This window comes from Pelecanus crispus, chromosome Z (genome assembly GCF_030463565.1).
Source record: "Pelecanus crispus isolate bPelCri1 chromosome Z, bPelCri1.pri, whole genome shotgun sequence".
Taxonomy (NCBI): Eukaryota; Metazoa; Chordata; class Aves; order Pelecaniformes; family Pelecanidae; genus Pelecanus; species Pelecanus crispus.
In genome coordinates this window covers 30,246,322-30,262,512 of record NC_134676.1, presented here as the reverse complement: position 1 = coordinate 30,262,512, position 16,191 = coordinate 30,246,322, and the positions used below count along the sequence as shown (strand labels likewise).

General features: G+C 40.6%; 1 protein-coding gene across 1 annotated transcript in view; it reads left to right on the top strand.

The window, feature by feature from the left end:
• The window catches only part of PGM5 (phosphoglucomutase 5), a 75,365-nt gene that overhangs the window by 12,247 nt on the left and 46,927 nt on the right, over positions 1–16,191 (top strand). Inside the window, exons 4-6 of the mRNA XM_075726602.1 lie at positions 1,509–1,634; positions 4,162–4,352; positions 5,251–5,405. Coding sequence (XP_075582717.1) covers positions 1,509–1,634; positions 4,162–4,352; positions 5,251–5,405 — 472 coding nt within the window. The remainder of the gene's footprint in view (positions 1–1,508; positions 1,635–4,161; positions 4,353–5,250; positions 5,406–16,191) is intronic.

Here is a 16,191-nt window from a genome sequence, read left to right as displayed (position 1 = left end):
CATCCTGGGACAGTGAGTTGCCAGGGATCCCTACTGAAGCAATGTAATTGGCTTAGAAGTGCATGAATAAGTGTAGTTTACACCAGCCTGAATGCAGAATGAAGGTGCAGAAAGAATGAAAATAATTTAAAAAGTGGTTTAAAATACTATCTGATGTTTTTAAAGTTTGTACTTTTTTGGTTGTTTGAACTAAATCTTGTGAATCAAAGCCACAGAGGTGTTGAAACAATTGAGAGTAAACCAGTTGAGTTTGGCAGGAGCTAAAATAATTTTTAGACTTTAATTCTACGTGCACTTTATCTTAACATGTGTGAGCAGCTCCACTAAATTTGAGGCATTTGTTCATATATGTAAAGCTTAGAGCCTACTTAAACATTGTTAGGAGCTGGGCATAGAAGATACGCAGTAATGTAATTTTAGTGAATCCTTGAGACTTTCAACATATACCATAGAATTAACTCAATTTCAAATAGGTTCTACAGGTTGTTTTTCACCCTTGAGAATCTTTCTTTTTTTTGCTTCTCTATTCAAGTGTATTGTCGCAATCTATTCTAAATGTTTTTCTCAGGCTCAAAAAATGTCTGTGTCATTTTCATGTTATCGTAAAGAAGACCATTAGGGTGAGGTCAGTGTTTCTGAGGGAAACTGGCTGGTATTCTAAGTAATAATTTAACTTGATACTCATTTAACTGATAAAAAGACATTTGTATAACATATGCTTTTTAATTTAATCAGGAAAAGTAATATGTTCCAAGATGACTGAGAAGCATGCTTTTAACAGTTGTTTGGTAACTGCTTTCATTATGACAGACTCACTTTCATTAATTCAGTTTAGTTTAATGTTTTACATCCAAAAGAACTAAAAAAATTACAGCGCTCTGCTTTTATGAACTTAGAATTAAAATTAGCAAGACCTTAGCAAAAAACAGGTGTTGTATCTGAGCCTCACTTTCCTAAATCAGTGAGATATAAAATGCAAAAGTATAGCGGTAGATTGACAACAAACTGGAGACAGGTATTTCAGGTGCCAAAGCTGAGAAGAATAGGCTGTGTATCTCTCTTGATGGAAGGGTGCAGATAGATACTGCTGTCAGATAGAAGAATAGAATGTGTGGCTTCAACTTGGTGAAGACATCTTCCATCCTCTGAGAATAGACCTGTTTATCTTGAAAAGTGGTTCGGTGATATAGTGAATGATAAATAAAGAGTTTTCTTCGGTATAATATACTCTCATGAATGTTTTCACTGAAATAGGAACTGTCAACTTAGGTTACCACTGTAGTCCTTTAGCAGGCAAAACTGTTGAACTGCAAAGCTTAAAGCTTGATGGTAGCCACACTCACTGAAATCAGTGGAAGTCTTTGACTTTGCCTCCATGGGCTTCAGGGGAAATCCATATTATGTAGAGGCTGCACGCTCTGATTTTAGTTGAGTTGCATTGGCTTGTGGAAGTGTGCTGAAAGAGTTATTTTCCCATGTAGTGATTTTTTTCTACCTAATTTTTCTAGTGGAAATTGTGGATTCTGTGGATATCTACCTCAATCTCCTTCGAAGTATCTTTGACTTCAATGCGATCAGAAATTTGCTGACCGGACCCAACCAGATTAAAATAAGGATTGATGCCATGAATGGAGGTATGAACTTAAGTTGCTATCCGGACAAAATTGTAGGTACACTATAATAGGTTCCCAGTAGAGATGGTACACTGCAATAGTTTCCCAATAAAGGTACAGCATATACAAGTTAGACTTTTTAGTAAGGTTAAGGGTAATAAGAAATAATAAAATTGAACATTATGCTAGTAACAAAGGCAATCTTAACAGTGGGTTAGGTCCCTTACTAGGCGAAGAGGTTTATCTTTCTTGATAAAGAAGTGAAGGCATATGTGTCCAATAAGTGTTCTCTTTCTGCATTTGGAAGCAAGCAGGATGAGGTAATCTTGCCATGAGAGGGTGATGAAGTATGTTGCAATGTGCAGTAACCAAGAAGGTCACAAGGCTGCCTCTACCAAGAGTAAATTCTAAATGGTATAAAATTAGTTAAGGCTGAATAAATTGCACCCAAGACTCCTTAAAGAGTTGGCTGAGACCTCTGTCTCATTATCATTAACTGTTAAAAAATTTCAGTGTACTGGGGGCAAGATGAAAGAAAGTGTCGCAGAAGACAGCAAGGGGTCCAATTCTGTGCCAATATTAAAAAATTGTAAGCTGTGTCACTTGGGGAAACATAGATCAGCATGAGATCTATCTTAGGCTACATCATGAAAAAATAAAGATTTCTACAGATAATGACTTGAAGGATAGGAATGTAAGTAATGCTGTTCAACATCTTATGGAAAACAAATTCCATCAAACAAACCAGGTTTCATTGTTTAATGGAATTACAAAAATGGACCAATAAAGGGAGCTGGGTAGACTTACAAAGCTTTTGTAAAGCATTTTATCTAGTACAGTGTGATGGTCACTGTTCAAAAGATTATAGTGGGCATGCAGGCAGTGTGAACACCCAGTTTTGCCAGGCTGTAGCAAAAGGGCAGATGGTGTCCTTGAACAACGCAGAGGGAACAATGAGGAAGGCACTGCCTCCTGTCAGTACAGTACTGGAGAGAATGTTACTCAAATAGTTCATAGAGCTCTGATGTCCAGATCTATAACTGAGTGTTGAAAAATTTTACACATGGTCAAAAACATGCATAGTCTGGCTCAGCGTTAGAAAAACTGATGCATCACAAAAATTTTGAACGGCTGAGTTTGTTTATTTACAAGGCGATAGAGAATTGGCTTTATGGCTTTGTGTCTTGGTGGAGAAGGAGCCATAGTATAATATATAGTACACATACAGTAAGTGTATACAAGAATATTTGTTTATACAACAGAGAAAGTTTTTTTTTCCTGCAGAAAAATTATTTCTCAGTCTTTATTCCCAAAAATACCAAAAAGAATCAACAGTGAGAAGCTGAGGCCAGACAAATTCAAATTGAAATGTAGCTCATATGTTTATGGGTAACAGTGAATAACGACTGGAGAAATCTACCAAAGATAGTTGGGGTTTGTCCTTCTCTTGGTGGCATTGGATCAAAAGACTTTCTGGATGAGATGCATTAGCCAAAAGTGAGTCACCAGCCACAATGTAGTGAACATTTGAGAGGACCACATGTGTACATGGACAAACTGTCTTCCAAAGTTTGTTTTAGCTCTGCACCTCTGGAATATGCTTTAATACCTGTAGGCATTGATAGTTTAACATTGGCATAGAAAAGAGTAATTTTTCCCGAGTCTACTCTTGCTAAGAACCTGAATCATTGTTTACTGTACATTTTACAGAATTAACATCTGAATTTTCTTGAACACAGGTTTCTCACATAGTTTTACCTCTGGTTACAGTTGCTCCAGGTAGCATGATTTGGGAATAAGGTAGGAGAAAGGGAGAGCATGAGAGAGCGAGTAATCACTTATGAATTTTTCTATCTCTGAGTGACCTGTCCACACCTGCCTCAGGGATGCAGAGAGCTCAGTCAGTTGTTAGGGTCTGTTCAGCCAATGAATGCATATAATTACAATATATAGTAACATGAGCTGGTGTCTTAGTTGGCCATATTGGCCATATCTTTAACAAAATAAAGAAGTTATTCTGGAGTTAGTTTTTCTATTGAGAAAGTTTTTATATATTATCTACATGGTAGTAACTCAAATGTGGTAAAATTCTTCGGTGGACAAACATGCTGTAATTTTAAGATGAATTGGAATGTTGAGGTACGTTTATTTCCCATTTGTATTCCTCTACTGTTTACTTTCCTTGCTATTATGTGTTAAACTGTTGTTTGCATTCCAGGACACATAGAATAGCATCTTATTTTTAGTGAGAAAAAACCCTTTATGTGTATGATAATTTTTTTACTTAATAATGGGTAAATAAAATTTCCATCTTTCAGTGATTACTTTTTCACTTCCACTGTATTTTTAATGCTGAATTGCCAATTGATTATTTAGTGGTGGGACAATGATATACTCCTCTGTGAAATAATAGTTTGGTTTTTGTTGCTAGGACAGATGTGTAGAATTGCTGAAAGTATGTTATGTATCAAGTCTCTGTGGTGCTGTGAAAAATTTGAATGTCAAGCATACGCTTTTGTGATTGCATGGCAGATTTCTGTTCTTGCAGTTATGGGACCTTATGTGAGAAGAATCTTGTGTGATGAATTGGGAGCTCCTGCAAATTCTGCCATAAACTGTATTCCTCTGGAGGATTTTGGTGGACAGACTCCTGATCCCAATTTAACATATGCAACTGCCTTGCTGGAGGCTATGAGAGGTGGCGAGTATGGATTTGGAGCTGCTTTTGATGCTGATGGAGTAAGTATTTTGATTTGTCTGGAGGTTTCACCATAGTTGTTTTGTCTGGGGTCAGATATGGGACATGTAAGTATAATTTATTTGCTTTTCAGTAAGCCCTTGAAGCTGAAAGCAATATTACTTTCAGGTACAGATGATAACATTTGCAACCCATAAATCAGACACATATGTTGTAATTTGTCTCTGCAGATGACTGCAAATCAAGCAGGATTTGAATGCAGAATGAGAATTCTTTAAATATTAGGCTGGTTTTATCTTGTACTGGTGTAACATTTTTATTCCCTGGTTAGGAAGAGACACGGTATATATAGATAATACGGACTTGTCACAGTAAGTAGTAACTAAGTTAAGCACTTTTTGGTTAACATCGTAAATTGAGGGATTTTTAGCTAAATAAAGCACTGAATCATAATATGTTTGTTTTAATTTTTTTATGTCGTATTATCAGCATTATAAACAGCAAAGTATTACAGAAACAACTTTCTGTCCTGACAGAGTGGGAGAAAGATGAAAAGGTTCTGAGCAACAGAAGTTGTCTTCTGTTGTCTGTAAACACAAAACACCCTCCTACTCCCCATATAGTGTGTGTCATTGACAAAAAGATCCTCCTACACAAGTATTCCCTGGCAGGAACAGACTTACTGAAGTGCCATGTAGGAGGCTGAAGCTAGGGACTGATCTGGAGCTTGATTTGCAAGGCTGGAGGGAGTGATGGTGTGATAGCGAGATTATAAATCTGCCACGATGATGGCAATAAATTATTCAGCCTGAACAGGGATGTGAGTAACCCAAAGCCTGTTCTTTTTTTTCCCTACCTACCGTGGGTGTAATAAAAGAAATTACCACTCCCCAAAACATGGAATTTAAGATGCTTTTTTTAATTGCTTTTCTTCTTCAGGACCGCTACATGATCCTTGGCCAAAATGGTTTCTTTGTTAATGCGTCAGATTCATTGGCTATAATTGCTGCCAATTTGTCTTGCATTCCATACTTTTGTCAGATGGGTGTCCGAGGATTTGGCAGGAGCATGCCTACTAGCACAGCCCTGGACAAGTAAGATGAAACATTTATTTGTATTACCTTGGTCATTACATTAGTTATCTCTCTGTTTTCTACTACATAGCAATTCCAAAATTGTGAAGTGTTTTGATAAGAGCTTCTAATTTTCACAATCTTTATGTGCTTTATTGTTTTAACTAGTTTTGATGATGTTTTGATCTTACCTACACTAATTTTACCAACCTTTACCTGAAAATAGTTTAATGCAGCCTGGAAAAGAAATAAATAGGCTAAATCTTTTTGAGAGTGCAAACACTTGACTGGTAATTCCTTTTCCAAATATCTTTACTCTTTTTCTTAGCAAATAATGTTTTACAGCCTAATGTAGCAGACCTTCTTATGAAAGTCATGGAAGTTTAAAACAGAGTAAGTACTAATTCAGTACTAAACAAGCATTAGAAAGACCCAAACAAAAAACTCCTTTTATTTTAAGCTGTTGAAATATATCATCTATTATGATATAAAATGTCCCAGAAGGGACTGCAGGTAGTCATAGAATCCATTCCCAGTTTCAGGGCAGGTTAAAAGTATACCTAAAGTTATTTCTGACAAGTCTAATCTGCTCTTAAAAGATTTGCTGGATGTGCGTCCTGTGTTAGCAGCTGAATTTAGCAGGCCTAAATGTTCTGTAAATAGTGGCATAAGATGATTAAGCTAGATATTATTGCCTTGTATATTCTGTGTGGAAAGAGCATTCACTGAGTCAATTGTGCCTCAGTGTTGATCTGGTTGCATAGCTTTACTAACACAAGAATGATCTGCTGCTCCTGTGTCTAATCAGGAAACTAATTTAAAAGTGAAATGTAGCTTGTGTGAAAAGGTTGATTCCTCTTTGAAAAGCAAGGATATTAGGGTGCTTCCGTATTGAGGAAATTTCTGAAAGTTACTGAATTCAGAGCTAGCAGCTTCTTCTAATGCTTGACAAAGTCTTAAGGGAATATTACTTACCTGTAGGTAGATGGTCTAGTTTAGGGAAATACTGTTAGGTCAGGGTTTGCTGTATTTTGTTTATACTGTTTAGAGATCCAAAAATCTCATTGAAAGCTACCATTATATTGAAATACTATATAAAATAAATAGAGGTTTGTTTTGGATATAAAACCCAGGATATCTGCATTGCTGTAAGACTTGAAGAAACAGTGAGATTTAAATATGTTTGTCTGTCTTTCTTAAAGTTCGGTAAATATGCCATAAAGAATGGATGTAATGAAGTACCCTTCAATAACACTGTGGCTATTTGAATTGTGTTCTTGACAATGTTTACTTGACCTTCTGGAGCACAGATTGTCTCATGGTGTTTACTGCCTTATTTAGTTCTGTGGAGCTAAGTCTGATTATTAAATAAAACTGAGCAAATGATAATGATGGAAGGATGTAAATACTTTCTCAGCCTTTGTTACAAATATTTATTATTATGAAGTTTGCAGTCTGTATCCAGGACACTAGATTTTTTTTTTCTTTCATTTTGTGGTTGTCTTTGTTTTCCTGAAGATTTAAAAGTTACATGTTTTCAAAGTTGGTCACTTTTGTTTTGTGACTCATTTACACACATGATAACCCAAAATACCTGAATTTTAATTTTTCTGTCAAAATGCCATAATGTTGTCCAGAGATTCTCATCTTTGGTGGCCAAAATTGTATAACCTCCTTAACTTATGAGTGCCAGTGCTGAACTCACTCATTGAAGAGCCCAGCTTAGACCTGAATTCACAGGCAGTAGTTCATCTTCAGCAAGTCACTTTTCCTATGTATTGGCTAGCTACATGGATTGGAATACAGTAAAAGGGGTATCATAAACACCTTTCTCAGAGGTTCACTGCATGAGTTATTGAACCATCGTGTCTTCAAGGATTCTCAGTGAAGTCAACGGTAAGAAACTGCTGAACTTCCAGGAAAGGTAGTTGTCTATAAGACGTATTTTTCAGTAAAATCATAGAATGTCATTGTCTGAAATGCAATATATTGCTTGAAGGAGTGGCTAACAGAGAGGTTGATTCTCAGTATAGGTTTGAACTATGTATGTTCAAACATATATATGTTGAACTGAATTCCAATTTCATGTGTCTATAAGTGAGCCTACCAGAGGAGGTGCCTCACTTGACTTGCTGTTTGCAAACAGAGAAGGACTCATGGGAGGTGTTATGGTCAGAGGCTGTCTTGGGCTTAGCGACCATGATATGATAGAGTTTCTGATTCTTGGCGACGTAAGGAGGAGGGGCAGCAAAACTGTTACGATAGATTTCTGGAGGGCAGACTTTGGGCTGTTCAGGACACTGGTTGGGAAAGTCCCTTGGGAGGCAGTCCTGAAGGGCAAAGGAGTCCAGGAAGGCTGGGCCTTATTCAAGAAAGAAGTCTTAAGGGTGCAGGAGCGGGCTGTCCCCATGTGCTGTAAGATGAATGGTGGGGAAGACGACTGGGCTGGCTGAACAGGGAGCTTTTGCTGGGACTTAGGGAAAAAAGGGGAGTCTACCACCTTTGGAAGAAGGGGCAGGCAACTCAGGAGGAGTACAGGGATCTTGTTAGGTCATGCAGAGAGGAAATTAGAAAAGCAAAAGCCCAGCTAGAACTCAGTCTGGCCACTGTTGTAAGAGATAATAAAGAATGTTTTTACAAGTACGTCAACAACAAAAAGAGAGCCAAGGAGAATCTCCATCCTTTGCTGGATGTCGGAGGGAACGTTGTCACCAAGGATGAGGAGAAGGCTGAGGTACTTAATGCCTTTTTTGCCTCTGTCTTTAATAGCCAGATCAGTCATCGCCAGGGTTTTCAGCCCCCTGAGCTGGAAGACAGGGATGGGGAGCAGAATGGAGCCCCCATAATCCAGGAGGAAGCAGTTAATGAGCTGCTACTCCATCTGGATGCTCACAAGTCTATGGGGCCAGATTGGGATCCACCCGTGAGTACTGAGGGAGCTGGCAGAGGAGCTTGCCAAGCCACTCTCCATCATCCATCACCAGTCCTGGTTAACAGGGGAGGTCCCTGATGACTGGAGGCTTGCCAGTGTGATGCCCATCTACAAGAAGGGCAGGAAGGAGGATCTGGGGAACTACTGGCCTGTCAGCCTGATCTCGGTGCCGGGAAAGATTATGGAGCGGTTCATATTGAGTGAACTCAACAGGCAAGTGCAGGCCAACCAGGGCATTGGGCCCAGCCAGCATGGGTTCATGAAAGGCAGGTCCTGCTTGACTAACCTGATCTCCTTTTATGACCTGGTGACCCGCCTGGTGGATGAAAGAAAGGCTGTGGACGTCATCTACCTGGACTTCAGCAAAGCCTTTGACACAGTGTCCCGTAGCATTCTCCTTGGGAAGCTGGCGGCTCATGGCTTGGATGGGCATACTCTTCGCTGGGTAAAAAACTGGTTGGGTGGCCGAGCCCAGAGAGTTGTGGTGAATGGAATTAAGTCCAGTTGGTAACCGGTCACAAGCAGTGTTCCCCAGGGCTCTGTTTTGGTGCCAGGCTTATTTAATATCTTTATCAATGATCTGGATGAGGGAATTGAGTGCGCCCTCAGTAAGTTTGCAGATGACACCAAGTTGGGCAGGAGTGTCGATCTGCTGGAGGGTAGGATGGCCCTGCAGAGGGATCTGGGCAGGCTGGACCCATGGGCCGAGGCCAACTGTATGAGGTTTAACAAGGCCAAGTGCCAGGTCCTGCACTTGGGTCACAACAACCCCATGCAATGCTACAGGCTTGGGGAAGAGTGGCTGGAAAGCTGCCTGGCCGAAAAGGACCTGGGGGTGTTCATTGACAGCCGGCTGAACATGAGCCAGCAGTGTGCCCAGGTGGCCGAGAAGGCCAACAGCATCCTGGCTTGTATGAGGAATAGTGTGGCCAGCAGCAGCAGGGAAGTGATCGTGCCCCTGTGCTCGGCACTGGTGAGGCTGCACCTGGAATACTGTGTCCAGTTTTGGGCCCCTCAATACAAGAAGGACATTGAGGTGCTGGAGCATGTCCAGAGAAGGGCAGCGAAGCTGGTGAAGGGTCTGGAGCACAGGCCTTACAAGGAGCCGCTGAGGAAACTGGGGTTGTTTAGCCTAGAGAAGAGGAGGCTGAGGGGAGACCTTATCGCTGTCTACAACTACCTGAAAGGAGGTTGTAGCAAGGTGGGTGTTGGTCTCTTTTCCCAAGTAACAAGCAATAGGACAAGAGGAAATGGCCTTAAGTTGCACCAGGGGAGGTTTAGATTGGATATTAGGAAAAATTTCTTCACAGAAAGGGTAGTCAAGCATTGGAACAGGCTGTCCAGAGAGGTGGTGGAGTCACCATCCTTGGAAGTGTTCAAAAAACGTGTAGATGTGGCCCTTTGTGACATGGTTTAGTGGACATGGTGGTGTTGGGTTGATGGTTTGGACTGATGATCTTAGAGATCCTTTCCAATCTTAATGATTCCTAGTTTTTACTTTCATTAAAAATAATCCAACCACCAAGCCAGGAAACATGAAATTGCTACTCTACCCTTAATTGGTTTAGTGGTGGACTTGGTAATGTTAGGTTAATGGTTGGACTGGATGATCTTAAAGGTCTTTTCCAACCTAAACAATTCTATGATTCTATAAACATAATGGACAGTTTCACTAGTGTCAGTGAAATCTTACAGTGGGACAGTTGGGGTAAAAGAATATGCATAAGGCATTCATGATTCCATTCCCATGGACTAACTAACCAACTTGCAAGAGAAAAAAAAAAAACAAAAAACCCAAAACCTTTTGGAAGGACAAGAATACTCCCAATACAATGAGGCAAAAAGAAGGAAGAAAGATTGAGTAATTCTATGTAGAATTAGCACAACAATATAATGTTTAGTATTAAAATTCTAAAACCTCAATCTGTACTTCTGCAATAGGAAGCAAAATCCTTTCTCTTCCAAAGTGTGATGTCTGATACCAGACACCATGTTGCTTAGTGCAAGGGACAGCATCCTCTCTGTGTTTGCTGCTGTATGTCTCACCTCCAATGTAATAAAATCAATAAGGAAAATATTTTGTGCTCTTGAGTAGAACATTCAGAAAGAATGGATAACACTGCTTGCTGAAGTCCTGCAGTAGGTTTCAGGTTACTGCTTACTAGTGTATGCTTTAAATCTATTGCTTTTTTGGTTTCTTGATCCCTTTTATTAGTTTCTAATGGACTAGTCTTATGTGCTCCAGGGACAACTGTCACAGAACCCTTTAGTATATCTGCCTATAAAGCTCATGCTTCAAGGTCATGCACTGGAAAGAAAACATTGAAAATTAATTTAAAAACTGTACCGTGACTATTAATTCTGGCAGAAAAGAAGGAAATAATCACAGAATAGTGGAGGCTGGAAAGGATGCCTGGACGTCATCTAGGCCAATGGTTCAAACCAGGGTCAACTAGAGTGGGTTGCTAAGAGCCATGCCCACTTGGATTTTGAGTATCTCCAAGGATGGAGACGCTACAGTCTTTCTGGGCAACCTGTGCCAGTGTTTCACCACTCTCAGAGTAGAAAAATTTTTTCATAAGTAGAGACAAAATTTCCTGATTTTCAGTTTGTGCCTGTTGTGTCTTGTCCTGTTACTGGGCACTGTTAGAAGAGTCTGGCTCTGTCTTCATTACTCCCCCCACCCCGCATTAGGTATTTATGCACATTGACAAGATTTTCCCCTTGAACCTTCTCTCTTTGAGGCTTAGCAATCCCATCTCTCTCAGCCTCTCCTAGTATGACAGATGCTCCAATCCCATAGTCAACTTTTTGGCCCTTTTCCGGAACTGCTCCAGTAGGCCCAGAACTGGACTCAGGACCCTAGATTTTGCCTCTCTAGTGCTGAGTAGTGAGGAAAGCTCAATTCCCTCCACCTGCTGGCAATGGTCTTCTAATGCTACCCAGGGTGTTGGCTTGTTTTGCCATAAGGGCTTATTGCTGGTTTATGGTCAACTCATGGTCCACCAGGACCTCAGGTCCTTTTCTGAGGAACTGCTATCCAGCTGTTTGGCGCTCAGTAAGTACTGGTGCCAGGGATTATTCCTTCCCATGTGCAGAGCCTGGCGGCATTGCCTTGTATTGACTTTCATGAGGTTCCTGTTTGCCAGTTTCTCCAGCCTGTTGACATCTGTCTGAATGGCAGCACAATCTTCTGGTATATTACTACTTCCAGTGTTGTACCATCTGTAAACTTGCTAACAGTGCACTCTGCCTTATCATCCAGGTCATTAATGAAGATGCTAAATAGTATTGGCCACAGTACTGACCTATGGGGGGCACCCCTGGTGACTGGCCTCCAGCTGGATTTTGTGCACATTTGAGCCTTGGAATTCAGCCACTTTTCAATCCACCTCACTGTTGACTTTATCTGTTCTATGTTTCATCATTTTGTCTGTGAGGATGTAATGGGAGGGAGAGTTGAAAGCCTTGCTGAAGTTGAGATAGGCAATATCCACTGCTCTCTCCTTATTCTCTGAGCCAGTCACCTCATTGCAGAAGACTATCAGGTTGGACAGTGATGATTTCCTCTTCATAAAACCATGCTGACTACTCATGGAGGACCTTCTTGTCCTCCATGAGTTTGGAAATGATTTCCAGATTAGTTGCTCCATCACCTTCCCAGGGATTAAGGTGAGATTGACTGGTTTATAGTTCTCTAGATGTTCTTTCTTGCCACCCTTGAAGATAGGAGTGCTATTTGCTTGCTGCTGTCTTCAGAAGGGTCTCTCAATTTCCACAACCTTTTTGAAGAAAACAGAGAGTGGCCTTGAAATGACTCTCAGCACCTGAGACCTCATGGACTTGTGTATGTCTAGTTTGTTTAAGTGTTCACCAATGTGTTCCTCTTCTACTGAGGGTAGGTGTCCTTTTCTTAAGAATTCCACTCATCCCTCACCTCCCTCTTGTCTTTGGAAGAAGACTTTTGTATTACATACTGCTAGGTATAGTAGAAAGTATGAATTGTTACAGTGAGTGAAACATCTGACAGTGAAAGCTTGTGGGTATTGGTCAAAAGGGACTTAATGAAATAAATCCTAATGAACTTCCAAGTAGTGATTTTAGTGAAATAAGTAAGGAGTTTTGAGTGTAATATTACCGATTGTCATCTGATATGAGCTGTAATCTACCCTGTTTGCATAACTTCAGAAAACTGCTTGGCTTTTGCTTTCTTTGCAACTCTTAACTATTTGTAGTTATACCAATGCTAAAGATTTTGTTAGAAGCTTCTAAAATAGATATCAAAATACATATCCAGATATTTATGGTAAGTTGACCTTGCCTGGTTGGCTGGCTGCCAGATGCCCACCCAACCACTCTCTCACTGCCCCTCCTCAACAGGACAGGGGAAAGAGATAGGATGATAAAGCTTATTGGTTGAGATAAAGACAGGGAGATCACTTGCCAATTACTGGCATGGGCAAAAGACTCGACTTAGAAAAATTAAATTTATTGCCAATTAAAATAGATTTGGATGGTGAGAAACAGAAAACCCACAAATTGAACCAACACATTCCCCCCAGTCCTTTTTCCCAAGGCTCAACTTCACCATTCCTCTATCTCCTCCACCCTAAGCGGCGCAGGGGTATGGCGAATGTGCTTGGGGTCAGTCCCTAACAGCTCCCCTCTGCAGCTCCTTCTTCCTCACACTGTTCCCCCACTCCAGTGTGGGCTCTCCTCAGGGGCTGCAGTCCTTGAGGAAAAAATTTGGTCTAATGTGGGGTCTCCACCAGCTGCTTTTCCTGTCAGGAAATAATCCGTGTGCTTCGCCGTGGTTCTCTCCATAAGCTTCACAGGGTAATGTCTCCTCCAGCACCTGGCGCAGCTCTTCCTTCTTCCCTTCCCTCTTCTCTGACCTCAGTGTTCACAGGGCTGTTTCTTCCTCAGTCCTCACTGCTGGGCAGCTTTTTGCCCTTTTTAAGTATGTTTTCCCAGGGGGGCCACCAGCTTGGCTGCTGGGCTCAGCTGTGCCCTGTGGTGGGTTTGTTGGAGCTGACTGGTACTGGCTGTGTCTGGCATGGGGCAGCCCCGGCCCCTCCTCACAGAGGCTGCCCCTGCAGCCCCCCGCTGGCAAACCCTGCCATGTACACTCAGTGCAACATCTAAAACAAATCCCTTAAATACTTAAATATTTCTCTCATATCTAGACTGTCATGCATTCAAATTAGCATATATTCCATGTGAGGTAGTAGATGTATAGCAGACCTTCTTATATACAAAGATTAAGTGGTAAGTTTTGTTCTTATTCATACCAGTCTACATGGGTTTCTTACACATGTCCCACTTACCTTGCTAGATTTAATCTTGAAGTATGACAGCTTGACTTAGTCATAATTTGGCCTTTACTGCATGTGCAGTACCATTCAGTTCCATGGGAATGGTTGTTTAAAAATACTTTGAAAAGTCTTTTTTGTTAGTGAATTAGAAGAAATAAATAAAGGAAAATGGCTTTCAGGCCAACTGTTATCTACATCATGTAATAGTACGGACAAGAATGAGAACAACACTTTATTAACAAGGGAGGGAAAGCACACTTAAACAGAGTACTTAAAAAAAGGTTTCTACTGTGCTGTTGAGTGCTGATATTTCTTATTTTCTGTGTCTTGTTCTAACACGAGAAACAGACAAACTGTGTTAAAATAAAGACGATTAAAAAGGACATGGCAACTTTTGTAGTAGTAGGTGCAGTAGGATAGCAGAAATAGTGCCTGGAAAAAAAAAAGAAACATATTCTACTTCTTAGTCTTCCTGAAGAAGTTAGGAAATGCTAACTTCAGGCACATCTAACTAGGATTTAATAATAGTCACTACTCCGTAAAAAATTAAAACACCTGGAAATCTTTTCCCAACAGATGTTACTAGAGTGGGGAAACAGAGATAATGATGGCCAAAAGGATCCTGTATGTTAACATGCCTTGTTTTTTTTCATGAGAAGGATGAATTCTGCTAGAAATACTTCATTGTATTTGATGGTGTCGTCACTGCGTCTCTGGGATAGCACTTCTTTGGTTGCCAGAGCCCCGCTATTGTCTAAAAGGTGTACTTTGATCTGGTCTACAAAATTAGTCTTCTTAGTGTAGTGTACCCAACTGCCTCTTTTGGCCTGTTTCTGGACCTTAGTAATACGAGTAGCTCTCATGTGAGGGATCAATTCCTGTCCGCTTGGCTACTGTCTTTTGAGGTCATGGGCCTCTGTCCTGAAGTCTATGCTAGAGAGCAAATGAAAACCTCCTCTTCTTATGGTGCACCCATATTGTGTGGCCACAGGTTAGCCTAAATCATTGTACTAGAGCTTTTCCTTAGCTATAAAAAAACCCCAAAACATACATAGTACTTGAAAGAAAGGATTTAGAAAATCTGATGCCTTTTCACTTGTGTGCATGATGGTGTGTTGTTTAATAGTTTTTCACAGTGCATTATTAAACTCAGACAGAAGGAAGCAATAATCCAGAGGACTCTAAATGTTGCTTAGGAATATTGCATTAACCAATGGAGCAGTGGATTACAAGACAATTCACTCAAGATGTTTAACATTTACATGTGTTTGCCTGAAGTGACTGCTGGAATATACTAGTATGTACTGTAGGGAGAGTGTAACACTTGACAGGAAACATCTGCTTTAATATGCTCCAACATAAACAGGATTGTGGCAGTATGTCTCCAGACTTCAATTCTCTGGCAATATGTACCCTTAGGTTGGTGTACTTTTTCTTGCGGGGAACGCAAAGCTATGTATCCTGTTCAACAAACTATTCTTTTTTCATATCCTTGTATTCTGATTTATCTGATGTCTGCGTAACAGGAAAGGAAATGAAGTACTGAGATGTTAGCTAATGGTCTACAAAATGAGAATCACAAGGGTGAGTAAAAATTGTTTCTGTAGGAATTACGAATCTGGGTGGGTGTGGAAAATAGCAGTCAGGTTGGTACGGGAAAAGAGGGTTGTTGAGAGAATACTCCTGTGGCTAGCATTATCTAATACCTTGTTTCTACAGCCAGGTCATTTCAACAGCATGTAGGTGCTGTGATTATACTGACCCTGAGCAAAGCTAAGCACCTTACCATGCAGAACGCTGCCACTTTACATCTGGTAGTCTGTCTTCTAATGTAACTTTGACACATCAGTGTTCTGTCTGCTGATGGTCCATTTACTGTCTGGTCAGCTAGAGGCACGTTTTAAGGGAGCCTGCAGTGACAGTGACTGTTGTGACTTGTTTAAAGAAATGTCTTCATGCAGTGAATGGCAGAGATGTTACGAGCTCTAAACAAGCTGTGTTGGGTGCAGGAAGGTGGCTGACTGGTAGCAAGAAAGTCTTAAATTCACCGTGATGGTTTAGAGTGGGTTCCAACTTGGAAGCTTTGCTTAAATGGCTCTGTATGCTCATTTCTTTAGGACAGGAGCCCCAAACATTATAAACAGCAATGAATGACACCAAGACAGGATGAAAAATATTAATTCAACTAACTGTCTTCTTAAAGTTATTTTGCCCAGCTACTTGGCCAAGTTTGCCCAGTTATGGCAAAGGCTGGATTTCTCCTTACTCATTATTGTCAGGTGGGTTGCTCTCTCTTACTGCTTAGAGAGGAGTAACACTGCTCCAGGATTTTTTACCTCGTTGTGAGAATTAGGAAACAAAGAAAGAGTTGGCTGTTTGGTAGGAATTGCCCAATAAGAGGTCCTGTCTTCATTTGCAGCTTACATCAGTTTGCTTTTGTCTCTCACTCCTAGCTGGAAGCACTAGAGAAGCAAATTATCTCCACTAACTAATAATGAACATTTCTCTTGGTCATTTAAAACACAGTTATAATAGAAGGAAAGCACAAGGGCATAATGAA